Source organism: Cyanistes caeruleus, chromosome 3 (assembly GCF_971803275.1).
Source record: "Cyanistes caeruleus chromosome 3, bCyaCae1.hap1.1, whole genome shotgun sequence".
In the NCBI taxonomy this organism is placed as follows: Eukaryota; Metazoa; Chordata; class Aves; order Passeriformes; family Paridae; genus Cyanistes; species Cyanistes caeruleus.
In genome coordinates, this window is record NC_141703.1 from 38,804,095 (window position 1) to 38,831,603 (window position 27,509).

Here is a 27,509-nt window from a genome sequence, read left to right on the forward strand (position 1 = left end):
CAGGAGACATTAAATGCTGCATGCCAGAAACATGACTTTCTGGAGAAGGAAAATGGTTATTGTTCTGTACTGTTACAGAGCTTTAATTTATATTTCAGTTTACTGTTCATTGGAATTCCTAGTACCATTGGATCATTACCCATGGCAGAACATTGTCTCTATTTTCATACCATAGGAATGCATGTTATGAAGCCACCCTGTGTGGGTAAAACTCTTCATCTGGTAATTTAGACTTAATCATTGTAAAAACCTAATTCCTCCTCTGCCTACTAAGGAATATATTTTAAAGCAGTTAAGTCTGATTCTAACACAAGGAAAATATACATCCAAATTGACCATGCCTGCTTTTATAATATTGCACATTTTAGCACTTCAGACCTCTCATTGCATTTTCTTTTCAGAAATGTCTTGCAGGCTACATACCAATGCCAGACCATGTTACTTTGAGTTTTGTAGCAGAATACAAATCTCCAAAAACTACTATAACCAAGCTATTACACTGCCCTGACACAGAGGGAAGAGCATATTTAAAGCCACACAGTGAATACATCACTCAAGTCATTATTAATGCTCAACCTTGTATGTATTTTCTCCATATGCTTACAGAGTACTGTGTGAACAAACTAATATGAGACATACAAACTCACACCAACAATCTCTTTACAAAGCAAATACATACCATCACATGCTTACTGCTAAACTGGCATGGTATTTTAAAAAACTGTACAATCCAGACACTGCTTTTCCTCTAGCTTAGTACAAAATCACACCTAAGTACATACAAATATTATACGACTACATTCAATATTTACTTCTAGTCCATGTAAGGGACCCCAGCACTTAAACTTTCTGAGACATTCAATGAGACAGAGTGGAAATACAGAAACAGTGAGTTCACAACAAGATACTGAGGCCAAGGCCACTTTCATTAAAAAACCACAATGTCAGCAGTCACAGAAATGTAGCAATTAAAGCAGTTGCCACAGAGTCAAAATTCAGGGATCAATGCTCTCCTCAGACTGAAAGATTCAAGTGCAGAGTGCTTGCCTCCCAGGAGTACCTGTCCCCACCCCATCAGCATAGGATGGGGCAACCTCTGTCAGCACAGAAAAAGGACTGCAGGATCTGTAAAGCCATTGAGTCCATCAACAAGCAGGAGCACAACTGCTATAGCCAGTGCTTTACAAGAGTGGAAATTAGGGGGTTTGCTCTCTCCACAGCACTAGATTATGCATACTGCACTGAAGTAACGTTATACACAATACACAGGTCTTACAAACAGAAAATGCTCCAGATTTGAACCCAAACCAAAAGATTGAAAGTAGGTATTCAACCTTTACAACCATAGTTTCTGTACATATACAACCCATAGAACTCTGCAACAGAGTTTTGTTGGCACAACTGTACATGTACTGCAATGAAGAGTGTGTGTGCTATGCTGCAAGTAAAATGTAAACCATGTGGAAAAAGGCAGGAAAAGTTTTCTGCTATCAGTTGTAAGGATTATCTAACAGATTTGCCCCACCCACTAGTGGCTTTACACATGTACTTCCCTTTCATTCAAACTAATACTGGATGTAGGAACAACAACACATTTTCTGTCAAATATATAACATGTAACAATAGATACTTAGAACTAGTCTACGCAGAAAGTCTTCATCTACTGCTTCTAGGGATATATGTTAATTTGCATTATAACTGGCTGCCCCTCTTACTGTTTTAATTCCTACAGGTATTTGCTTTTCATCCCTATTAATACAGCACTCATACTTCTTTCATATGCCAAATTAGTTATTACGTGTCTGAAGCATACCAGAAATGTAAAATACTAGTAATAAAAATTCTGGTATTTTACTGATTCTCTTAACAAGGTTATTAAATTTTATAGTGATAGGTGGGCAATGTTATTCTTCTACACAGACTACTGGAAAGACAGAATATGCAATGAATTACTATTCCATTCAAATTTGTGTTTAAGGAATTAAATGTCAACTAAGCTTGCTTACAGCAACTTTCTGTATCATTGCTCTGATTTTCCATTATACTATTCCTTGTTCCACTTGATGCTTTGCATACTTCCGTTTGATTTTTGGGTGGTATTTTTTCCTCCCCCCAAAAGAGAATTTACAACACAATGAAAATACTTCCTGAAGTAGTTTCCAAATCAACTTACCCATCAGTCATGAAATTTACAGCAAATAAACACACCAAAGTTCTCCAAATTAAATGTTTATTATATTTGAAGTCAAGGCTTAACTAAATTAGATAAGCATTAGTTCACTAACTAAACTAAAGCATTCACATAAGTATACACCTACTCTATACTGATCATATAGGATGTATTCAAATAATGATGACAGTAATGCTTTAGATTTTATTTTTATACTGGCATTTTGTACTATATAATAGGTTTTCTCTTGGAAATGTTAAGAGGTACACAGGCTGATTTTCCACCCACACAGGTATCTAATAAATTCTTTACTTCTCAAGAAAAAGATAGGGGGAAAACAGTGGGGTTTTTTCCTAAAAAATATTTAAAGCATTCATTTCCAACTGAACTGAGCAAGCTTCAAAATTTTTTTCTAGAGATTTCATATCTGTACTACATTTATCTGTTCTTAACTTCGGATTTAGGCAATGATCCAATGTTTTGTGAAAATGGTAGCCCATTCTAGTAACAATCTAAATTAAGGAATTTAGCTTTCTCTATTCCTTTTATTCAGCATTTGACCCATACAGGTCCCTCTGGAAATATATCAAATTTCCATTTGACCAAAGTAACTTCTGAACTATGACACCTTATGCTTAAAAAAAAAATAAAAAATAAACAACTTCAATGATAAGAAGCTACTTTATAACTGAAAACATCTGGAAATTCTTTGACAACTAAACTGATGAGAAGATGAGGCTAAGCAGTCTGGGAAGGTATGCATTTACTACAGACATGAAGAACCCTAAAAGAAAGGACTGTTTTCAAACATGAAAAAGGAGAGTAACAACCACTTGCAGAGAAAACATGCAAATCATCAATAAAGAATTCTCAAGACAGAGTATTCCTAGTCTGTAGTAAATCATCAGGAAATAGATAATAGCAAAAACATTTTCAAGAATTAAGTTTATTGCACAGAATACAGTTACAAATTCCTCACTGAACTAAAATTAGGTTGGAAGGAGGGTTAGAACTAAATGACCTTTAAGGTCCCTTCCAACTCAAACCATCCTATGAATAAACAATGCCACCATCACAAGGAACTAGAGCATCCTTGGCAGCTGAGATCTGGTTTCGAAGGGTCATATTCATATGCTGCAGGGAAACCACACAGATAACCAGGTTTCCTCAGTATATGAAGGTTCCCATTTGGTTTTGTCTCTCCCACCCTTCAGAACCCCGCAGCTGAGTTTTGTAAAGGAAGAAGAGACTTCAACCTTCAACAGCGAAACTCAAATCAATGAAATTATAAAATAAACCTATTTGATAGCCAGATTAGCAATTTAAAACGACAAGATGGGAAAGACTCTTCTTTGTAACTGAAGCAAACAAAAAATTTCAGAGTCTGGTGGTGGGATGCCTCTGGGCTGCTTGTTGCTGTTTTGCATTAGTCTCATGTAAAGGAAGGTATTCTTCCTTAAAATTCTATTTTAGCAGTAATCTTGATTGTAAGATCTTTAATTCAATTGACAAGAGAAAAAAATTTTAAGGATAAGAACACTAATCAAAGCTAAGAATCTGACCATCTGTCCTCTAAAAAACTGAGTGGCATATATGACAAGCAGTTAGTTTAAAGATTCATGTAGCAATTAATATATAGAACAAAGAAAAAAAAAGAATAAATGACATTTACATCAATTTAGTTGGCAAGTTCTTTGTACACAAGCAAGCAGGTCCCACAAAAGCTGCTAATTTTAATTCTCAAGTCAGGTCACTGGAATATTTTAATTGCAAAAGCGTTTGCTATGTTGATAGGATACCACCAGAAACAACTGTCTGGTACTGAAAATTCTAGTACAGTAATTTGATATAAACTTAAGTACTGGCATATATGTTGCTGGCTTCAGAATAAAAGCCAACTTATTTCTCTTTTAAAAGAAAATATATCAAACTAGGATTCACAGAAGTTTTTAACCTCTACTGGAACCATAAAAATTAATATTTTTGTTTGCCGTGCTTCAGGCAAAGAGCATTGCTCACACTTGACCACTTATCCTTTAAATCCTTCAGTTTTGGGAAGCAAGGCTGCTAAAGTGGCCTAAAGCCAGCCCCCGTCAAGGACTCTGTTACAAACAAAGTAGTTAAAAACAGATGGTTTCAAAACCCAAAATTCTGAAAAATAAAGAGCAGTGAAGAGCAGTTAACACTGCACAATTCATTAACAATCTCATGATAAACGAAGAAAACCACAGATGACCCAGAGCCCAAAATGCTGACGAGCGATCCGCTCGGAACAGCGGGAACCATGGAGAAGCCTGCTGCTCACACTCCCTGCGCCGAGCGCAAGGCACTGCACACTGCGAGCTGGGGAGCTTTCAGCTGGGGAGAGTAGCGGAGTTACAGGGAAAAAAAGAAAGGAGTCACTGCTGGAAGAGTCCCTGTGGTAAACAAAGTATATCAGGATGCGAATGCCGCTGCTGCAAAGCACAGTTTGTAGCGGGAGTAAACTTCTGAAGGGGAATGTGAAGGTGGCCCTCCCACTGGGCTATCTAACTGCACCACAGACTCAGCTGTCTTTGTCACAAGCCACCAGGGGACAACCCACAAAGGTAAGGAGCCCGTGTCACACCAACTTAGTAGCAAAAAGTAAACGTAGAAGTTCAAAAACGTGAAGCTTGTGTTTCTGACAGCAAAGTTAATAAAGCAAGCGCCAAATTTCCCCTTATTTTCTTGACAGTACGTCGTACCTCCTGATCAGAAACAAGATTTCTCATTCCTAGTCTTGACTTCTCTTCTTTGAAGTTTTAACACAGTTGGTTTTTCACTGTAAAGTTTTGAATAACAATTCAGATTTTTGGTGGTGCTGTACTTACTATATAATCTCGTCTGCAGCACAATCACAGGAGAACACCAGGAAAAAGAAAATTATTGATGAAGAATAATATGTCCTCTACTATTTATCCAGTAACAACAAAAATAAGTTTAACTCTAAACAACCCTGCTACTAAAAAAAGTTATCTGCTTTTTACATACCCCATCTCAGATGAAATTTTGAATACACTGTACCTTTATAGGTATGTGTTTTAAGTGAAACAGACATCTCCTGAAATCCACCTGATGCGATTTATTTCACTGGCTATTTTCCAGATAGAAATAAATAAGGAATTCTATCTCCCCCAAGTATACAGGCATGGTTAGGGTAGAAATAAAATGCAAAAGCAGATGTCACAAATCCCTCTGGCCCAGGCTTTCATATACCTTGTCAAACCAGTTTATACTAGCCGTAATTCTCATACTATTGCAAGACATCACAACTGTTAGTGGTTTCATTTCAAGTGAGAGACAGGTTTGGATTCAAGCAAACCTCTCAAAAATGTGTGCACGTATGGAGATGTGTGCTTGTGTAATTGGCTGTGCTAAACAGCCCCCTGGTTTGGAGAAGTCTAACTACGGGAATTAGATTGCTGAGCTCACAGCAGCCAGGCCCTATGCAACCCTCACAGCAACCAGCAGGCAGCTCTTGTGCTGCAGTGCTGCAACAAAAAGGTGGAAAGGCTGAGGGCAATGACTGCTCCTGGGAAGGGCTATCTCTGTCACACAAGCCACTGCCAGCTCGAAACTGGGCTGAAATCTGACAGAGGTGATCTGTTGTTTGAGTGGGATGTATCCAAGTTCACAAGATGCCTGTTAGAAGTATTTTAAAAACTAGATTTTAAAAACTGCATGCAGACTTGGCCTTTGCTTCTGGAACAATTCAGCAAGTAGGGTGTGTCATTTCCATTGTAAGAAAATCCACCTTATTAAGGCCCTTTTGAAACCTTTTGCCCAAGAGTCAACAAATACTATACAAGTGAACTGCCTATGTAAAAAAATTGAAATCTCATTTTGGTTATCAAATCACCATAACAGACATAAAAAGCATAAAAAGTAGTTCTCCCAATAAATTTATCTTCTTCATACTTCAACCAGCTTGTGTCTTGGCTTTATTCTGCTGAATGGCTGAATTACCAAACACAGCATTACTGTTCTTTTACCGTCATGGTCTGTCCTTCTGCCATTCATGCTGACAATATTAAGTGCTTAAGTAATTACCTTACAATATTTGTAAAAAACTATAGTTTATACACATTCATCTGAAGTGAGTAAGCACTTCTTGAAACAATGGCATTTTACTGTGACAACATCCAGTTCTACCACAGAGTGCTGCCTCTCATGCCATTCCAGTATGACTGCTTATTCAATTTGCTTGGATCCTTGATTTGTTTTTCTAAACACCAGCTTAAGGTAATGCAATTTTTGTCAACACTGCATTTATTTTCCTGCTCTCATATATCTACAATAGAGTATAAGATGCTACTTCTAAACAAGACGCTAAACAGAGTAATTTAGAAACTATTGTAATAAACGGTTACATACAAAAATGTTCCACAGGCATGAGCCCTGAGAAAAATCTCAGTGAACTAACACTATTTAACTGTCAGAGGCTTGTTTGGTAATTCACAGCAATGCCTACTAAAGACAAACCACACATCTATCCTTAGCCAACAAAAAGATGGAGAATTTTAGCAGGTGTCAAGGCTGATAATATATATATTGACTCAATGCACTGAACTTCTTAGAAAATGAGCAGAACTTACAGAAAATGATGAGCCATCCTTTGAAACTGCAACTGGGTAAATTCCATCTCCTAGATGCACAGAGAGCTCCCAGCTACTCCTCTTTGATTTAGCAATAGGAATTCTAAAAAAGAAACAGACAGAAGAAAAAATTTTAACAGAGATTTCATGCTTCTCCCAAGTTAACCAGAAGCACTTGCCTCATGGGATGGTCATAAAGGATATAAAATATCATTAATCTATAGACACAGTTGGAGAGCATACTTGAAAAAAAATATACACTAAATACATTTTTCTGTCAAACAGCATATAAGGAGAAAATACACTCTTACTTTCTTTCTAGATTTGCCTTGACATGCTGGGTATGCCGATAAAGTTATAGGAGGCCCTTGAATGCAGCCAGCACTTGCTGCAGAATTAGCTCAAACAGGATGAAAAGCAGATGAGAAAGTGGGTTGGCAAGAGAATAGCAACAGTGATAACTGGAGCAGTCTTTTCAAGGGCAAAATATAATCATTACTTCTTTAATCTCATTCTCAGTAAACCTTAATTAAAAGCCAATTACAGACAAAAGATTCAGCCAAACAAGTAATACAAGTAATTTTATAACTAATACACATTTTTAAGTATCTCATCCACAGAGCCCTTCAAGCATAGTGAAAAAATAATGATGTATCCTCACAGCCCACACGCAGGATTATACTGATTCCTGCAGCATTCTGTGGCTGCACCATTTAGCAAGTAATACAGGAAACCTGAATCTTTTCAGCTTAAAAAAGCACACACCTGGCAGCAAAGGAATGAGAACTGAGCCTCCATTCTTCAGAGTGAAACATGCAATTTTCAGCTATTTTATTTAAATGTATATTCATTTTCAATTTCCTCATTCTAACTTCTCAAGTCTCTTCCACTTCGCCATAACAACTGGTGTCCAAAAGTACACTACAACTTCTCTAATGAGTGGTCACCATATACTACCATGAGCATTCACCCTGGCCTAAAGGGAAGACAGGAAGGTCTGATTTAAACTCCATTAAAACAAAAACACATTTTGGTATAGCTTTTCTTCCACACTGACTCTTAAACATTTAGATTTTTCTGTAAGAAATCTGTAAGGATAATAATTTTATCACCTTCACGTCTCCTCTAAGGATCATTTCTGCTATAACATTAATCTATTGTACATTGTAGTGCTTACTACACCTTTTATTGCAGCCTTCAGAGTCTTGAAACCTGTAAATACGTTATGCCACATGCATCCTCCAGAGGATTCAGGTGACCAGTGAACCACATCTTCCCAAAGAGAGTGCTCAGGTTTCCTGTGGAATCAACGGGGAGCAGCACCTGTGAGGCCTCCAGCAGCCACAGGAGGAGAAATTATCTGCCCAAGCCAAGGATAACACACTGACTTGCTAAGGATTTCAGTAATTATTTTAAGAACATTGGGTTTTTTTACACCTGAAACTTAGGAAAGTGTAAGTTCAAGTACTTAATGAGGCAAGGAGCTTCCAAAAATTGTGCCTTGCCATGTGCCTGAAAAGGGGAAATGGAAATTCTAAATATATCAGATACAAATAGATGCATACTTATCCTTAGTTATTTCTGGATGCAAGCCAAGTAAGGCCTACATCAAATTTCACTGAACACTTTAGCTCACCTCTATCACTAAACGTTCACAAGACAGATATTGAAAATAACCTGTTCCTGTGCTAACGATGCCAAGTGTCACCTTTTACACTTAATATAGCGACAATTGTCGAAATCTGAGGAATTATCTATGGTTTATTGGGTGCAATGTCACCTCTCAGCAACTCCTATTGGAATTCCTGTATGTCACCAAACATTTAGACTGGAAGATAGGAAATGTGACAGACACAGGAGTTCCTGAAGAAGAGGAAGAGGAATTTCCTGCACAGGTAGCAGGCAGCAAGCTGAGAGATGTTTTCATTGCACTTCCTGGTATCAGAGCACCAGTAAGAAGGAATACAGGGAACACCTGGTTAAGTTCTCCATGACACTCCACTGCAACAACCAACAGGATTTAGTGGTTTATAGCAACTTCATATTTCTTATATTAGAACTAGGACCTCATTGCAAACTCGGCTTAGTAGATTTGCTTCACTGGTGTCATGAGATTCCTTACAGCCTTGCTGGCACAGCCCTGCTTCACATTGCATTTGACTGGAAGTGACCTCATGAATCTGGCTGCTGGCCATCAAAGGAAAGACAGTCTTGTTCTCCAGCAGGGATTATTTTTGTTCAGTCCTGTCTTGCTGAGCTTTGTCAAGTGTATCTCCAAACAGGATGCATGCCTCTCCAAAGGCATGACTACGATCACTGCTTTGCCTGGGTTTCAAACATAATTCCTCTCTCTGTAACACCAGTGGCCAGGAGGGCAAGGTCCAGAGCTGCATCTAACACCAAGTGTACACCAAGTTGTACTTCCCTCCTGGAATTTCTAGATCCATTTGCACAGGAACATTTTTCACTTTGGTAATCAGCATTGCATGTGGTTCTGTATCTATATCTGACACTGGCTAGGACAGATACTTACATTAGCTCATGACAATCCTACTTCTTCTTTAAACCAAATTCCTTTCAAAGAAATTATCTTGTAGTAGACTCCATTTTGATAGGATTTGCGGGTAGGGAACATTCATATAAATAAGGATTACAAAGTCCAAAAGTAAAGATCAAAGCCTAAGTTTGTTGAATATGAAAAGAAGTTGCTCACATCGATGAACACTTTAGAAATGCAGAAATTTCTACCAGGCTAAGAATGGAGATTTGTGGTGAGGTTTTCTGCTGTTTTGTGGTGTTTGGGGTTTTCTTTTAGTATCTGAGAAGTCCCAGTGCATGGGAAATTATCTTTATTCTTGGCCAAGGTTGCTTCCTTAGCTAAGAAGATTTTTAAGTCCTCCCAAAGAAAGCATTTGAACTCCGAATATATTTCACACTAGTTCACAGAAAACTTCCCAAACTTCTGGCTGCTCTCAAAATGTAGAACTTTTTAAAATTCTACATAATGGGCTGAAAACCAACACACTGTATTCACAGAAAAGAAAAAAAAAACCCACTGAAAACAAAAATAGTGCCATTTTTGCCATCATAAAAGACACAAAGAAAACACTAGGCGCTTCACCTCCAAACCTAGATTCAGAGTCCATACAGTATGTCTTTCCTAGGATTCAACATGCCCACCTTTTTTTCTCCCAATTTTGGCAAATGACATATCATCCAATAAAATTATTTCATTTGTGTATAAAGATCAGTGGTGCAGGAAGAAACACAAGATGAGTGCCAGGTGGATGGGGAGCAGGGCATGGAGAATTGTGTGCTGCTGATCCTTGCCAGGAGCACTACACACAAAGGGACAGAGAGCAAAGGCAGCACCATAGCCACAACAACGTAGGATGGGTGGAGAAGGGCAGTTCTGAACTTCCACACAAGAAAGGGCAGGTCTGAATCTCTCCACTCCAAATTGTGAAGCATCACAAGCATAGGAACACAGCTGAAGAGTGATGGCCTGGCTTTAAGTCATAAAGGCTTTACTTCAAAGCACCAATTACAAAAACACGTAAGCAATGCAACAAGAAAAACAGCACTGTTTGCCTCCTTAGTTCTTTATTTTCAAGACCTACTACTGTTTGTTCAACTAGAGATGATATCTGTGTAGAATGTATTATGGCCCTTTTACCCCCAGATGCTATATGTGAGAGAGGGAGACACTTGAGAATAACACAGCAACCAAAGCTCCTGGTTTCTTAGCAAGTGAGGAAAGCAGACAACTGCTAAAAATTTTAGGTCAACACATACTTTTCTGTGCTCATGGAAAACGTTAATTAAACTATTATCTATTCCAGTAAAAAAGCAAGTAATGAAAGAAAACAGACACTCACAAAAGCAAATCAAGTAATAACTTTGCCCTGGCCATTTTGATTGGCACCAACCAATCAGATAGAAGGAGCACAATAAAAACTACAATTTTCTGCAGTTTGTGGCAAATAAACTTCCCTCTCCCAATTACCACTGATGATGTAAATGAGTTAGGATGTCACCAGCTCCTAAAGGATCAGAAAATTGAGTATAGATTTTTTTACTTCCAATTCAAAGTATGTGTTCTAATGCTGAGGGAGAAAACACAAATTCCTCTTCACTTCTGATATTTTTGCTGCATAATACTTTATGTAAACAGAGAAATCCCAAACTATCATAACAAATCCTCCCGTTTGAAAGATTACAAGCGTTTGAAAACCACATTATATGACACTCCATAAAGCTGTTTTTCAATTGTGCAATTACCTATTCAGCAGTTAAATAAAAGTGAAATATTGACTTAAAACAATGTTAATGGTCAAAGAATCATTAAGAAATCCTTCATCATAACTTTCACAGCAGGTGGCCTGTAAAATGATCAAGAATAATGTGCTGGATTCTGTAGCCACCAAGGTCAGTTTCTGCATACAAATCTTGCAAAGGGAGAAAAAAAGAGCTTCAGAAAGTGGGCCATTCATCTGAACCAAGTTCAGAGAATTTCCAGCACTGTGAAAAGATATGTTATGCAAGCACATAGATGTATTCAGTGGGGGTAGACTGAACCAGCTACATGGAGACTACAAAGGAGCCCTCCCATGGCTCATGAATAAGTCGAGGAAATGATCAGAAAAAAATGCAGAGATGTTTAGACAGATGGCCCACTTAAAATGCCTGGGACAGGGCATAAGCAATTTTAATGAAACTTTAGATCTACCATATAAATTGTTTCTTATTTTCCCTGCCCTCCCCCTACTCCTCCAAAAAAATAAAGTAAAAAAAAAAAAAAAAATCAAGGAAGGCAAATAGAAATTTGAAACAAGAGCCTATCTTGTGATGAAAACAAAAAAACAAAACCACAAACCACCAAAAAAAAAAAAAAAACCAAAAAAATAACAAAAAAAAGGGAAGCAAATATCACACTTTTGAGCATTATTGGTTTAATAAGTTCATATGCTAAGAAATATCCTTCACAGAACCTTCAACTATCAGATGAATATAAAAGCAGGGAATGGATAGATTAAAAGAATTCTAAACAGAAGTGTACTGCCAAACAAAACACAAATCCAAGCTTTAGTATCTGAGTACTTTCAACACTTTCCAACATAAAAGTTCATGATCACACAGAAAAGATAAAAGCAGCACTTTCACAGGATTATTTTAAGAACTAAAAATTATGTGCAAGGGACCCAAGAATCTGGGAATATTTTATTCAGCAATTTGAAGTATTTTCTGTATCTATTCACACACATTTTCTACATATATTCAGACCATATATGGATCATATTAATATATGGATCATTCATATGGTCCATCTATACATATCATGTGCCTTTTTACATAAAAATAGGTTTTCCTTCTTCCTGCTTTATATGTGCATACATATACATGCACCCCTTTCACTGTGAATATGAAAATATACCATCATTAGACCAAATTATAGTTCTTCATATGTCATACAAAATAATAACCTCTACTAGCCTGTGTGCCAACTGATCAGACAAAGACTGGAAGAATTACTCAATAGTTATATCAAAAAGCTTTTACATTTTCTTACATATTACATTGAGATCAATAACAAATATGCATATTTATAGCCTATACTCTATTTGAATAGTGACCACAGGAAAAAATTAAATTACATGGAAGGTAAACTATGAAATAAAAAGCAATGCTTTTAAAAGATGCTGTGGAGTGCACCGTGCTTTGATTCAGAACAGCATACATCTGGATATTCCCTTTCCCTTTAACAGAAGATTTTAGAGCAATTTGCATTGACATAAAAGCCTGCAATCCAGTGACCAACAAAAACCTCCAGTGTCTTCACCAGTGAAACCCAGACAAGAGCTAAAGAAACAGTTAATCTAGTTCTTATGAATCAAGGGTGAATTTAGCTGCCCAGACCTAAGAGCACGGCTCAACGCCTTTCATCTTCATTAAACTGAGAAATAACCTTGCAAAGAACCTGAGCTCACCCTGGCTTACCTCCTTCCAACTGTGGAGGTCTCTAAACAAGCAGGGCTTGGGTCCTGCAAGGAGAGACACCCTAACCCAAATGTTTTACAGCCAGCATTCTCAGCAGCCTGGCAGGGGCAAGGAACTAGGGGCTCCTCTGCCAAAGCTGTCTTCAGTCTTAACAAGAAATTATCCTCCAAACATGCAGGAAAAACAAGAATTCTAAGCTTCTTGAAAGATCTTTCATGGCTCTTTCAGCTTTGTATCTATTGGGTAAATGAAGTAGGACTGCTGTTATTGCCTGTCTTGATATAGGAAGTCATGTTTGCAGAGCATGTGTACAAAGAATCAAAGACCCATCTATCCATCCTCCTCAGCCTGTGAGGGTTCACATCCACCCCCCATCTCTCAAGAGAAAGAGCCAGGGCCCAGGTAAGCACTGGGGATGGTAGGAAGGATAAGAGATTCATGAAGGCTTGGAGAATTAATGGAGACTCAGGTTTGCAGCCTGACCATACGTTCTTTGGGACAAAAAGTTTTGGCACCTGATCCTAATGCCAGGAAACTTCTGTGCGCTTTGCATTAATAAAAACTGGATGAAACACAGTAACCACCCTGGCAGCTGCAAGTAGAGCCCAAGATCTCTCAGTTTCAGAAAAGAGTCAGACTGTCCAGTCCTTCAGGCGACAGCATACCTTGAAAATTTCAAATAAATACATGTAAAACGTATTTCAAACTGACTTCCTCTCCTATGACATGTTAGGGCCTACTTTAGTATTTGGGTTCTGTTGGAAAAAACAAACATCAAGAGCATTAATGCCAGGTAAGAGATGTTATTCTTTGTCTCATTGCAAGCATTTGTGAAATAAGAAGCAAGGAATGCTCAAATCAAGTGTTCAAATACAGAGAAAATACATTTATTTTTTGTATAATTTACAAGTCTGTTTCTAATCTGGCTTTTTAACCATCTTATTTACCAACAGAGGAACCATTTGCAAGCAGGTGTTTTTAATCAGATCAGTCAACAATATTGACTTGTGTGTGCTAACAACTGTTACAGATGGAAAAGTCTAAAAATCTGTCATCAAAACAGTTGGGGCTCTTTCTCTTCCAATTTAAGTATTTAATTTCATAACTATTTTGTTTTCCAAAACTTTTTTTTTTTTTTAATTTTTATTAAGAGATAACTTTGGACAGTTGGCAAAACTAATAACAATAATTTACTCCATAAAAGTAAAACAGCAAATGCCTTTTCCTACCAATTTTTCCCTTATTTCTTTAAGCAAAGAAACTTATTGTGCAGATACTGAAGAATACTCCTACAATAATTATCTCCCTTTCTTTTTATGCACAAAGAGCTTCAGAACAAACCACTGTGATGCAATAGGGAGGACTAAAGCTCTTCTATTAACATCATCCAGCAGTTGTTACATACTTTCGTATAACATGATGGTATTGGGATGTAGTTACATGTTGGGCGCTCTGCTTCCTACACCTCCATTTAAAGAAGGGCTGTTCCCAGTAATAATGTGCTATTTTTCACTTTGTATTAAGTTCAGAAAACTATGGGACAGGTTTTCTGTCCCCATGAAAAACAGGCAGAAGGAAATGCTAAACCTACTAATATGAAAATGAGGGGAAGTGATTAAAAATTACCTCTAAGTTTGATAAGGAAGTAATCTGATTTTACTTCTACATGTAAGACTACCTTCCATATTCTCTTTTTTTTTGAAACATCCAGGCAAAGTTTGTGCTAGGTTTGCTGTATCCATCTCAATAGTGAAATCTGCCTACTAATCTTGAGCTCAGTTGCCACTAACAGATGTAAACCAGAATCAAAACACATTTAGTGCTTTACACTGTCATCCCTTCTGCCAGAATTTCAGTTATTCACCCCCTTTTGTAACAGAAGAGAGTATGATAACTCAGAGGTAACAGGACAATATACAGAGGCTGTGAGAATATCAGTGTTGAACCTCAGATCAGGAATACTTCTCAAAGCAAATTATCCCTGCCATCTGCACCAAGATTGCTCTAGGTCACACTGCAGAACAGTCTTGGGACGTGCAAACCAGGTCCCTTTCTGATGAGGAAAGGCAGAAACCAGGTTCCAGAACTGCACCCAGCACACTCCAGTCACAAATGGGCATCCAGTTCACAGGACTGGACTAAATCTAATCAAAAGTCAAATACATAGAGTAAGAGTATGAGCTCATCACAAACAAGATGGTACACTTGTCCTGGTACACTTTCTAATGACAGCTAGATTAATTCTTGAAGAATCCTTTATTCAGATGAAGAGATTTTGACCTTAATGACAATTTCTGCAATCCCATTCCCTCAAAATCCTGAATTTGGTATTTAGTCTAGATATTCAGGGGAAAAAAGAACAACAGAAAAACTCTGACATTTAAATTCAAGCTCAACCCCTCTTACTTAGTTGTCCCAGTTAAAGTTATGTTAAGAAGCATTTAATACCTAACAGCTCCTGCCCAGCTAAAAGCAAAGAAAGTACTGTAAAGTGCCGCATATTTGAAAAATTGTTCTGCCATTTTGGAGGAGAAAATCCATATTTTAGAATCAAAATTTAAAATTCCATTTTGAAAAAAATCATGGCCTGGGCTGCCTCTATCTTGTTAGATAGTATCTTCTTGAACAGATTGCCATTTCTTTAGCTATCACTAATCTACAAACTTAATCAAAAGAAACACTTTAACCTATCCCTTTTCAGAGACACAGATCCGACCCACAGGCACTAATAACAAACTGAAATACAGTGTTTCCTTAAAGAACAAAGTTTTTAAGACCCAATACAGTGAAACTTTTCAGTACCTGCTGAACTTACTAAAGGAGGCACACGATCAGGAGTAAGAGACAACTACTACAGTCAAGGGAAAAGTAAAGACCTTAGAATAAAGCCATCTCTGAGGAAATCTGGCAACAGCACAGAGAGCAAGAACACTGGCCTTCTTTAAGGCCCACAAGGAACACAGTGTGCAAACTAAGGAAAAAATTTTAAATTATACTAGCTAACCAAAATAAAACCCCCAACCTGTCTTAGGCCAAACTGAAAACACCTTTTTAGAGAACACCATCTCCAAAAACCTTTTAGAGTTTTTGTTAAGAGCTGTGTACTGAATGCTGTCTTTCCTGTGGTTTACAGTTTCATTTAGGTCTTTCACCCTTTTGATCTGTCAGTCCCCTTGGAGCTAACCAGATCGTATTGCCAGAAATATGGAATTTCTGCCACACTTTCTAGGACTTGTGATTTGACCTGGTCTCTCTAAAGCCTGTCACATATGCAATATCCCAAAGGTCATTGTTTAAAATGGAATTACACTCATTTTTTTGTGCATCTTGGAAAACACAATGCTTGCACCAGATTTCAGTAGAGGTCCAGAGTATTGTAAGAGATCAGCCATCACACAGAGCTTATCACCTCCCACGAAGTTGTTTCAGCAGAACCAAAAGTCCATCCAATGATCTCATGCCTATGAAATCGGTTCTGGAATAGAGCTGTATTGATCACATTTTTCTGTTGTGCTTTCTCCTCTATAAGAGACTTAATTCAGGCAATACATAGAATACACACTCAGGACAGCCCACAGTCCTGCAGAAGGATGACCATCTTTTCCTTGCTAGCCATCCTACATGCCCATAGTGTAAGAGAAGCTGGCCAAGAGCCATGATTCATTTGAAATCCTGTTTTCCTTTGAAAAGCCAGTGCCTGGCTTTTCTACAACTACATGTAGTTTTTCAAACTACATGCACAAGAACTAGTGCTGGGTGACAACACAGGTCCCAACAATGTATCTACCAAACCACAGGTAAATGTGATTACAGCATTTGGCTAGAAGTACTCAAGCCAGTTTCCAACAGGCAATGTGACAGCTACTTCCTCCCCGCTATGTGTAAGAAATGTGGCATATTTCACAGCTTCTAAAGCTTTGTTCTTTGTTTCTTCTGCATTAAATTACTATGAAACAGATTAATGCTACTAATTCTGTTGACTTAAAGAGAAAAAAACACAACAGATGAGAAAACCCCCAAAAGTTCATTAAAAATTATATTAGATAACATAAAACGTGTATCTCCAACAAGCACTCTTACGTCCTGTCTAGGCAATTACAGCACATAGCAGAGCTCAGTGACTCTCATTACCTTCCATACATCATGCCCTACACTTTCAGCTTGCACCCAGCACTCACACCACTGAACTTTCACCACCTAATATCAACCATCCTTTCCCTTCCTAACTAATGGAAAGAGAAAGGTACCTCTCACAATGAGTTACACATGAAACTGGCTCAACTACCTTTAGGTAATGGTTACCTTTATTTTTTACATTACTTAGGCACTACAACTCTGGGCCACAGAAACACAGGCATCTAATCATTTAAGAGTGATATATATTGAAAATATGATAAATATCTATTGCCCTCTATGTATTTTCATCGTTTTAATAACACATCTGCCACTGTTCATTTTAAGGTCTCACAAGTAAAGAGAAGAAAGACAACAAGGAAAAAAATGTGCGTAGACTTCCAACTTTGCTAAAGTTATAAACATCACATCTGAATGAAGGAATTTGAGAAATACTAAATTAGGGTTGAATGTGAAGGACAAAAGATTTCTAACAGCCTCATTCTCAGTACTAATACAAAAACTTTTTCCCACTACACTTTCTGCTGACTAAGGTCAGAATTAGAGAAGCCAGGCTGTGTAGGATGAATCTTATTGATGATGGGTATTTTAGCATAATCACAATCAATACAGGAGAAGGACATAAAAATGGCTGTACTGACTGGCCTAAATATCCATCTAGTCCAATATTCAGTGATAAGCACTAGAAAGTTAAGTAAGGTCTAAGAAGAGTATAAGAACATAGTTACACTTCTACAATGTACTTAACTGTAAGTTCTGTCTCCTTCCTTTTCTTTTTGCCCAGACAATTAGCACTAATCAATGCAGTTCAGTAATTCACAAGGCAAAGAGTATATGTCCTAAATATAAAAAATATAAATAACATAATACATTAAAATGTATTATATAAGTACATTTTAAAATGCTACAGAAAAAACATTTTTCTTTAAACATTACCTTTTACACATCCTATTATTATTTAACAAATAATTACACTCAGATGATACTGTTCCTCTCTCATTAACCCAATACACGTATGTTTTTCTGTGACTGTTTCTATTCTATAAATAAGCATGAACAAATCACATGTGATCAAAAGGATGCTAAAAAGAACATTAAGATTTTTCTGACTCAAAAAACCAGACTCATTTTGAACAGAAATACTAAAATATGAAGTAAAACTGTTGCACAAACATGACGAAGATCCAAGTATTTCTGAAATACACTTTCAGCCGTAGTGTATGGCAGCTGAAAGAGGATACCTGAAGATGTTCAGAACTGGTTCTCACAACTTTGCCTTCAGCCCCAGTCATTCCTGTGCACTCACCTGCTGAGTGAATCCATACACAACATCCATGTTCTCCTCAGCCCAAAGTTTCTTTGTATATATTCTACGTAATTTTTCTAAAATGAAAATTACTGCAGCCCCTCTGGACCTTCCTAGGTGAGACAAACTAGCCTTGTGTGCTGAATTTGGCTAGGGTAGAGGTAATTTTCTTCATAGCTGATGACGGGTTAATTCACAGAAGTTCTATCTTTAAAGATTTATGCTCCACCCTTTACAGGCCTTGAACACAACAATTTCTCATTGCAATCCAACTTCTTTTCAACTGTGAAACAGCAAAATGCTATCAGCTCCCACTACCCCCTTGCTTCTGGGAAGACACACATGAATGAGAAAGCTAAAAGAAGCTGAAGAGAAGTGGGCTGTGGAAATGTGCTACACCACCCAGCATAAGGAAACAGAAACTTAAATGGCTGTCAGACCAGCAGAATTTGGAAATCACTGAAAAAGAGTTGCAGACTATTTACTCAAAAAGGTTCACTTAAATACAAGTGTTAAGACTTGGGAAAAGGCAGCCTGCAGTAGAGGCAGACATGCAATGTCTGAGATCAAAGAATAGAAAAAAAAATCCCACAGTGAATAGAGGAATAAGTTTGACTTAATATTAGTAAGCATCTTAAAATAATTGTGATTTGAAGATACAAGTAACAAGAATAAAGGCTCTGCTGCAGGGGAGGGAGCAGGGTGGGCAACAAAGAATTTAAAGGAGAGTGCTCTCACTAGTTCAAGGAAACAAACAGGGTAAAGCTGTCTAAGGACATTAACAGCTACATGGAGCCATATGAGGACCTGCTTTAAATTTCAGTGTCTTTTAAAAAACTGGGCATCAGAGCCTAGAAAAAAATCACTATTGTGTCACCAAGGTATGTCACCATCTCTGCCACCACCATGCCAGAGAGGTGGTGGAAACATGTGAGAGGTTCAGAAACATGTGAGAACACACAGCTTAAAGCCTATGAACCCATATCTTTTAGAAGCACTTTCTCAAAAACTGGAATTAATATGCAAATATTTTGTTTGTATCATCTCACTACTAACTGCAGAAAGACTAATTTTACTAAGCACCACAGAAAGACAGGATAAAGACCTGTCATCTCCTTTCTAAGTGCATGGGTAAACATCCCTGCTTTCAAAAGAACGAGGTCCTCTGCTGTTCTTTCCTGCCCAGTCTTTCTCACACTACAGGCTTTGAAGATATATGTTAAAGGGAAGCCACAGCCAAAACAAACTCCAAGCACCACATCTAATTACACAGAAAAGTAAACTACTAAAGAATGGTCTGAGAAAGATATTAAAGAATCATCCATAATCATAAAAGACAAAGTCATCTGAGCAGTCTCAACACAGATCCAGGAAAAAATATCCAGGTCTTTGAATACTTAAGAAGAAACAACCAAAATCAATATTAAGTATTTTTTACTTAAGGCATCATCTATTCCAAGTGTCCCATTGAAAATACAATGGTATATCCATGTAGCTTTCCCTTTAAGATTCACAATACTTCCTGGTTACAACACCAAAAATATACAGTACTTAAGGTGGAACAAAGAAGGCTGTCTCTAATGCAGGTAGTAGATGACTGATTTTGAGTTGTCCAAATATCAGGGATCAGAGTCAACTCCAAGACAGTGCATAGCAACACTATTAACAATGGTACCTCTCAAATAATTCTCCCATTAGAATGATACAAAGCTACATTGTCACAAACCAACAAATAGGCCTGCAGTCCAACACACAAAGAAATGAAAAATATTCCTTTCTTTTATGATTGCGTGGTAATGCACATACCAGGAATATCTCAAAACAAAAGCGAAGAAAGAGAGCTCCCAAGATTACTGAGACAAAGGTAGGGCTTATTTTTCCCATGAAAATGTTTCTTCAGTATTTTTATTTAAACACACACACACACTAAAAAGATACAGAAAAGACCCGCCTCTCTGAAAGTTGAAAAGAAAGTCATAGCTCAATCTTTTTGTGTATGTTTACACTTTTAGTCTTGCGCTTAAACAAGACTGAATTGAGCATAACAGCACTGAAGGTTTGGATTCTACACTGGCATATCAAATTTCAAGTCAACAGCTCTTTTATTTAAAATATGTTAGATAAAAAGGTAATATGCTCTCTGTAAAGAATTCCCTGGAGGTTAGAAGAACCAATAAATTAACTGTTTCCATATGCTTGGCTCCTTTTGGCAAAATTCAGTAACAAAACACTGCCAAACCTTTTTAGATGGGTAATAATATTTGGTAGCTTATAGCACAACTTGGGAAAATAGAAAACTGGACTGAAGGTTTGGAAAATAATAGTAGAAACTTCATTTCTATCCTCCTGTAATTAGCTACATGCTGTTGGAAGAAAAATTCTAACAAAGTCAACTTCATGGGTCTGATCTATAGCAAACAGTTGTCTTCCCAAGTAACTCTCATACTGGCTATAGTACAGTTATCAAGTATTCTGCATTTGGTTTTTTAAAACAACAACAGATATATATGACCTATTTTGAAAACAGGAAGGTTTGTCAAGTTAGTATTCTGAGGTGTTAACATGAGTATTATCAGTGTTTTCATTATGGGTTTATTTCATTATAAATAAGAAAGTCTGGGCTTATTCACAATGCAATGTTCTTATATTTTACTTATCCTAAAATTAAATACTTCCCACCCCGTCTCCCCATATCTTTTTTACCTAGGTAATTGAGACTAGACAGTGACAGTCAAAAAGCCACTAGACAGTGACAGTCAAAAACACTACACCTCTAATTACAGTTATAGACTGGGTATTTTAAGGACATCTTTTACAGACATTTTTTTAATACCAACAAAAAAAGTGAGGGCAAACCTGGCTGGTCCTATTCCTTTACCAAGTCAGGAAGGACATGCTGTTTTGCATCAATTATAGGAAATCAATGTTTTTTCAGATATGAAAATATCTGTTTTATTTTTGTGATCATATATGATAATACAAATTCATTATTATTCTTATTTCCAATAAAATGATTAAAGCCTGTTCTTCACACCATGATGGTTGGCATGTAGAGGAAAAACAGACACCTAAAAATTCCTTATTTGTTTAATCAACTGCATCATTCCAGTAAATTCAAATTTTGATGTATAAAAAAACACTGGTTATTCATCTTACAGTTCCACAAACATCTGGCAAGCAGCATGAAGTAGGCTGACACGTACAGGCCAGACATTTCACTTCTTAAAGTCATGTTATTGCATGGTTAATCCTATATTTGCATTAATTTGATACAAGCACTTACAGGTAAAAATAATCCCAAAGTATAGGTCTAAAGCTTATAATAATAAGCTTCTGGAAGGTTTTACCAGAGGAAAAATATTTTTTACCATTCTATGTATGTTTGTCTCATTCAGCCATTTGGGATTTTATTAATAATCTTCTCATTACTGTATTCATATTCTGATTTCTTATTTTTTATTTTAAGTAAGACAATTTCTGTGAAGACTTGACACTGAAATCAGAGACTTCATTACCCTGCAAAATATATCCACATTTTAAAGTATTTAAGAGGGTTAAACAAAATGCAAACATTTAATGCAACATTAAGCATGTGAAATAAAAACTTGATTGCCTAAAGCAAGCATGCTATGCTGTTACCCTGGTGACAGGTTAAAAAAGGATTGTGAGCTGAATGGCTGTATGATATGAAATTAAAATGTTTCACATTGAACAATCCAAAATGAATTGGGAAAGGTTAGAGCAGAGGAGAGAGAAATCAATTCTCCAATGGCAATGGTGAATGGAAGTGAAGTCTGAATAGGATTTGCCGGTGGGGTGCAACAGCTGCCAAATATCCTGCAGCCAAAGAATTACAATAATACTGATGAAGTGTGCAAGAGCTTTTGGAATCATTGCAGGGAACAGAGAAATACTCCTACAATAATGAGGCCATTCTGTGTCCCATCCCACTTTTGCAGTTGAATCAAAGGCAAAAGAAACGGTTGAAAATTGTAATACTCAACAACAAAAGGTATAAATGAATTACCTATCCCTTCAATCAGTATCTTGTATTTAATTACAGCCTCTGTGAACGTGAATGAAGCAAGCATGCTAAAGAATGGACAAAACGACACACATACATGTAAAAGTATCCAGACAATATTGAATGAGAGATTTGCTTCCTGTATATTTTGTTGACAACATTTCTACAGCAACAGCATCCAGAATAAGCTATACCCTACACAAACAAACAGCAGGACACAACCAGTGCCTCAAGGAACTACAATATCAGGTGCTGATGGTCATGATTATCTTTAATAATCCTTGGAAAGAAACATCAGCAAAACTTCTCATGTGAATGCAATTACAGATGTATTTACTGAGCTTAGAGACCCCATAAGTCAAGAAAAATATTACCCCTCTGTAAAATTATCCTACACAACTTCATTTCTGCCCTTGGAAAATCCAAGTAAAACATACAAAGGAAGACAAAAATATATCCTAAAACTACCTGTAAAATGACATGGGAGCACATGGCAATTAGCACACACCTTGTCAGTTCTACAGTTTCATGCATATGCATTTTACACATGGACAAATATTAAAGAATGGGTTTAGGAGGTGCAAACCTGCATGAGAGGAAATAATCATTGGGCTTATAGAGGGGATCAAAGTAAGTTAAATAGAGAGAGGTCTTGTAAAGAGAGATCTTGCAGAAGAGGTCATAAGCAAAGCACAGATGAGAAAAGGGCCAGATTAACAACTAAAAAAGGGACAGGAATTTGGCAGCACAATAGAAAACATTCACATGTCTATATTATGCAAATTCAAGTTTCAGCATTAAGTGAACAGTAGCTACAGAAGCCATAAAGCTCTTACAGCAGATGCTGTTTTCCCAGAAGACATGGTGAAAATAAAAAATAAACATAGGGACTTAGCCAGGTCCATTTACTTTAGTGAATGCCTTTCGCACCAGCAATCACCTCAACAAGATGTGGGGATCTTCCCAAGAGATGTTCATTGAGATTCAAACTTTAAGCAATTATTATCTTCATAATGATTTCATAATGGTTAACAACTCTAAAGATCGAGCAAGTGTGGATTCCTGAGTGCCCAGAATACATTTTTCGCTACAAATGAGAGGGATGACAAGCTATGAAAATTTCCCATGACAGACTGCTCTGTTCCTGGAATAGATGTTTAGGAATCATATGGAACAATGGCTCTGCTTTCAAACAACTATAGAAATACCTTCTATTACTTGTGTTGACAATCTGATTGCATTAATTTAATCAAATCAAAGAAAAAAATACCATACATACATTCTGTAGAGTCATAAATGCTACCTTAATGTCCCATTTCAACTTTTATATTTTCCACAGAAGTTCATTCCCAACTGGCAAAAAAATGCATATTTCATATATTTGCAGCTACTTGTTTGTTTCTAACACATATAATCCTCTTTCTGTCAAAAGCAACTGAACAACCGAGAAGGGTAAATAATACCAGATTTTAAAGACATGTAGAATATTATGTAGGGCATCTGGTTTTGTAGTTTTTAAGCAAGATTACAAAAAAAAACAAACAGTAATGACTTATGAGAGGTCAAAAGAACAACATTACATAACAGCTAGAGAGATGGAGAGTTACCACAACCAGAAAAGCTCATTATAAACAAGGATTTCACATGAAAAAGAGAACGGGGTCTTAGTACCTTGTGAGTCTGTGGCTAAAGGAAAGACCACACAGTGAATAATGGTGTGAAGCTGCAGTAGTTACACAAACATCCCAAAGACTTTCAAAGGCCTAACAGTAAATCAGGGGAAGAATGCTCGACTTGTTGAGCAGGGGACCAGAACAGTAAGGATAAGACAGTGTTGTTTTCATGAGCTAAGGATGACTGCACAACTCCAAAGTGGGGGAATGAAGAAAACCACAAGTAGGCTGGACTTGATCAACCATACCAGTGAAAACAAGGCAGTTCATCTCTATATAGAGGGTATCTGTAGGATAGAGTGAAATATACACGTTTAGCTGCACTTGCAGTAACTGTTCATGTTAATACTGCAGTTCTAGGGAAGAAATAAAAATTAAATTCACATAATACAATTGATATAGTTCAGCAGTACCTGTGCTGAAATTAAGAACTCTTTCCCTTTCCAAGAGGCTGGTTCAGATGACTCCAGTGAATTTTCTTGATATCACCTTCCTTCTTTTTAAAATTAATGTAACATAACCTTATTTTGTGCTGCTCCAGCACTGCAGGAGAACCAGAAAGCTCTCCTATTGGGCAGCTGACCATCCTTCCATATGGGGAAGCCCTAGGATGGCAAAGAGCTGGCTTTGTCCCAGACTCCAGCAGAGTAATAGGTGTAGTCTCTGTGAGCACAACAATGCCTGAGAGGTGAGGGGCTCTACTGCTCTCTGAGCAGTTCCCTTGCTGTCCTATAATCAAGCAATGGCAAGGCAAACATCAACATAGCTGTACTGAATCAACCCAGACAGGAACCTAGAAATACTCATTAAACACAAAGCTAAATACATTAACTTCTGTTCTTGCGCTTCACCAGCCATTTTATGTTCACTGCACTGGACCCCTGGATTCCAGAATTTTAAAACAAAAATTTAGCCCAGCTATTTCAGAACTTGACAAAAACTTATTTGTATTTTAACTTTTCACTATACGCTTTCCTTCCTAGGAAAATATCTGATGCTTAGAAAGCATAATCCGTTTCAGATCTCAAAATCCTTCATAGATGTTGATAAACAGATATTTACAAAACCTCAACAGTGCAGTAAAGTATTAAGGCCACTTTGTCTTTCTATAAACTGAGGCCAAATTCAACTGACTTCTCTAAGGTCCCACAAGAACAGTTTCTTAAGACTCCCAGTCCAGTCTTCTATATTAAACACACAAGCAAGAAAAAACTTAAGTGTTTTTTTTTCTTGCTAGCAATTTAAAACATTTTCCAATGTGTTACCATCTTTTTGTGTGTAGTATCAGGTAATATGGGCATGCAGCCTCACTGGTTTTTTTCCAAGTCATAAATGATGAAAGGGTAAAACCCATAGAAAAATTAGGAAAATACACTTAGCAGCCAACACAAGCAACACATAGGAAGTGCTGTAGGCAATTGGGTTTAGAAGTATAAACATCACATTAGTAGACCCATGAGATAGCATGATGTAGCCACACCTGGAGAGACACTCTCCTATTCCCTTCCCAACCCACTAATGAAAACAAGTCTGAAGCCAAAATGTGAAGATTCAACTGTACAACATCATTTCTGGTCTCAAAGGCTAGCTACATCAAACAGACATAAAATAAGCTGGATTCACTTCAGCCAAAATATGTTTCCACTTGAAACAAGATCACGTTCTGTCTAGAAGACCTTGGGGTTTTACTAGATGCTGTAAATCTGTTCAGCAGCTGTGGGTGGCACCAGTTTCACAATAAAGTGGACTATGGAGTACGTAGGAAAAGTCCTAGGTAAAATAACTAAAAGCTGAACAATGAAACAATCATTAATCATCCATGGCTCTTTCCTGTAGGAAATATGTGCTCCTATTATCTGGATATCACAGTGAAATAATCACATTAGTATGTGGCTCACAAAATACCAAACACTTTCATTAGCAAATCATCTTTCAAAAATACTTGGAAAAACTCCGCAACCAGGAAGAATCCCAAAAACCCAAACCATCCCACATCAAATTTTTCCCAAGAAAATGGGTTAAATAAAAAACACTTAAATTTAAAAAAAAAAAAACACAAAAAAAACCACACAGAAAATGCTCTAAATACTTGATTGCATCTCCAAAGTAAATGCCCGTATTCCTGTAACTCTGAGCATGCACAGATCTCCAACAGCTATCCTAGCTAAAGCCTGACAAGTTAGTTCTAGGAGATTGTTGTTAAGCCCAGTTATATTGTTTAGATAACAATAAAGACAGTGGAAACTCACCTGTGGGTGCTCCACCCAAATCATAACACCATTTATTCGAACATAGGAAAAGCAAACCAGCCTTGGGCCTGTATTAACCTCAGCACCAGACAACCTACTGCAATGAAGACTGCCACTACACAGGTCAGGTTGGCTGAAACTTGCTGAAGAAAGTTGCGTGCCAAAGGTGGAAACAGCTTGCTGGTCATCAGAACATGTTCTAGCAAGAACCTTACAGCTGATTTATTCAGTCAGTCAGGAGACTGCAAAGTACATATTTTCCAGTCACACCCCAGAAAATATCAGCAGCTCTAGAGAAATCCCCCTCTTGAGGCTGCTACTAGTTTGACCTATGGCACACAGCTGATGTCCACCTCTGAATCCCTTTTACGAGTTCACATCTTCCTCCTTGCATTCCCACTCTTGCAGCTCCTCCAAAATAATTTCACTTGTCAGAAGTAGCCTGTTTTTGACAAAATGATCCAAAGTGAACTATTATTAGATAGTTTATATGCTAACAGGTTATTTTTGCAGAACCAGAGTGGAATGCAACCACACACAAAATCACACCTGCATGCCTGGGAAGGAGAAGGAAAGACAGAGTAAGGGAGGAGCAGCCTGCAACAAGATTCCTTAATCTGGCTCAGCTGCACTTCATCCGATTACAGTCCTGGTAACCCTGACAGTGAAAGCTGGAGCTTCTGTGAAGACTTTCAAGCATGGTATTTTCTGTCTATCTGACCAGAATAACAATCCTGATCATGGGCTAAATAAATTACAGAGAAAAAAGGGAATCCAAAATACCCCTGCAGTTGTGAAAAGAATGCATATTATAAATATGGCTCCCAAAAGGGAAAAGAAAACAAATTAAAAGATAAGCATATAACTCAAGTTTAGCAGAAAACTGTCTGTTTGACAGCTGTGACAAGTTTAGAAGAAATAATGTATGATTTCAAAATACTATTCTTCAGTAGTTTCTCGCACAAGAATCGCTCAATTGCTTTCAGTGCAGATGAAAAAAAAATACTGTCAACATAAATAGTGCCAGAGAGCTGACATACTGTAGGTGATGATCAACGGTTCAAATGATCAGTGGTTGTCCAAACTATTAGGAGAATGTTATGGATCAACTTTGGAGCATGCAGTCTGTCTAGTCTCCTCACATCCTCCAACACAGATTTAAAACTCTCAAAGACTTTGAGTGCCAAATTCTGCCATAGTGAAGATTGTACCCAAGAGTACAACTGGCCTTTTTGATTTGTTATAGCACAGGTTCCTACTCTGAACTTTTTGTTTACGACTATTTTTCAAACAGAGTGCAGTCTTATGAATAAAGATGTGCTTTTTCTCTGGCCACAAAC

At 37.3% G+C, this 27,509-nt stretch overlaps 1 protein-coding gene and 1 long non-coding RNA gene across 10 annotated transcripts in view; both read right to left on the minus strand.

Moving 5' to 3' along the window:
• Positions 1 to 27,509, minus strand: part of PCCA (propionyl-CoA carboxylase subunit alpha) — a 300,758-nt gene that overhangs the window by 100,510 nt on the left and 172,739 nt on the right. For all 9 annotated transcript variants that reach the window (XM_086880805.1, XM_086880804.1, XM_086880807.1 and 6 more), the window contains one exon: positions 6,787 to 6,889. In XM_086880805.1, coding sequence (XP_086736931.1) covers positions 6,787 to 6,889 — 103 coding nt within the window. The remainder of the gene's footprint in view (positions 1 to 6,786; positions 6,890 to 27,509) is intronic.
• LOC147654091 (uncharacterized) lies at positions 7,552 to 24,532 on the minus strand. Its single transcript, XR_015284434.1, has 3 exons — positions 24,334 to 24,532; positions 17,666 to 17,756; positions 7,552 to 7,762 (listed from the first exon to the last, which is right to left on the minus strand). It is a non-coding gene; the product is annotated as an uncharacterized LOC147654091 (long non-coding RNA).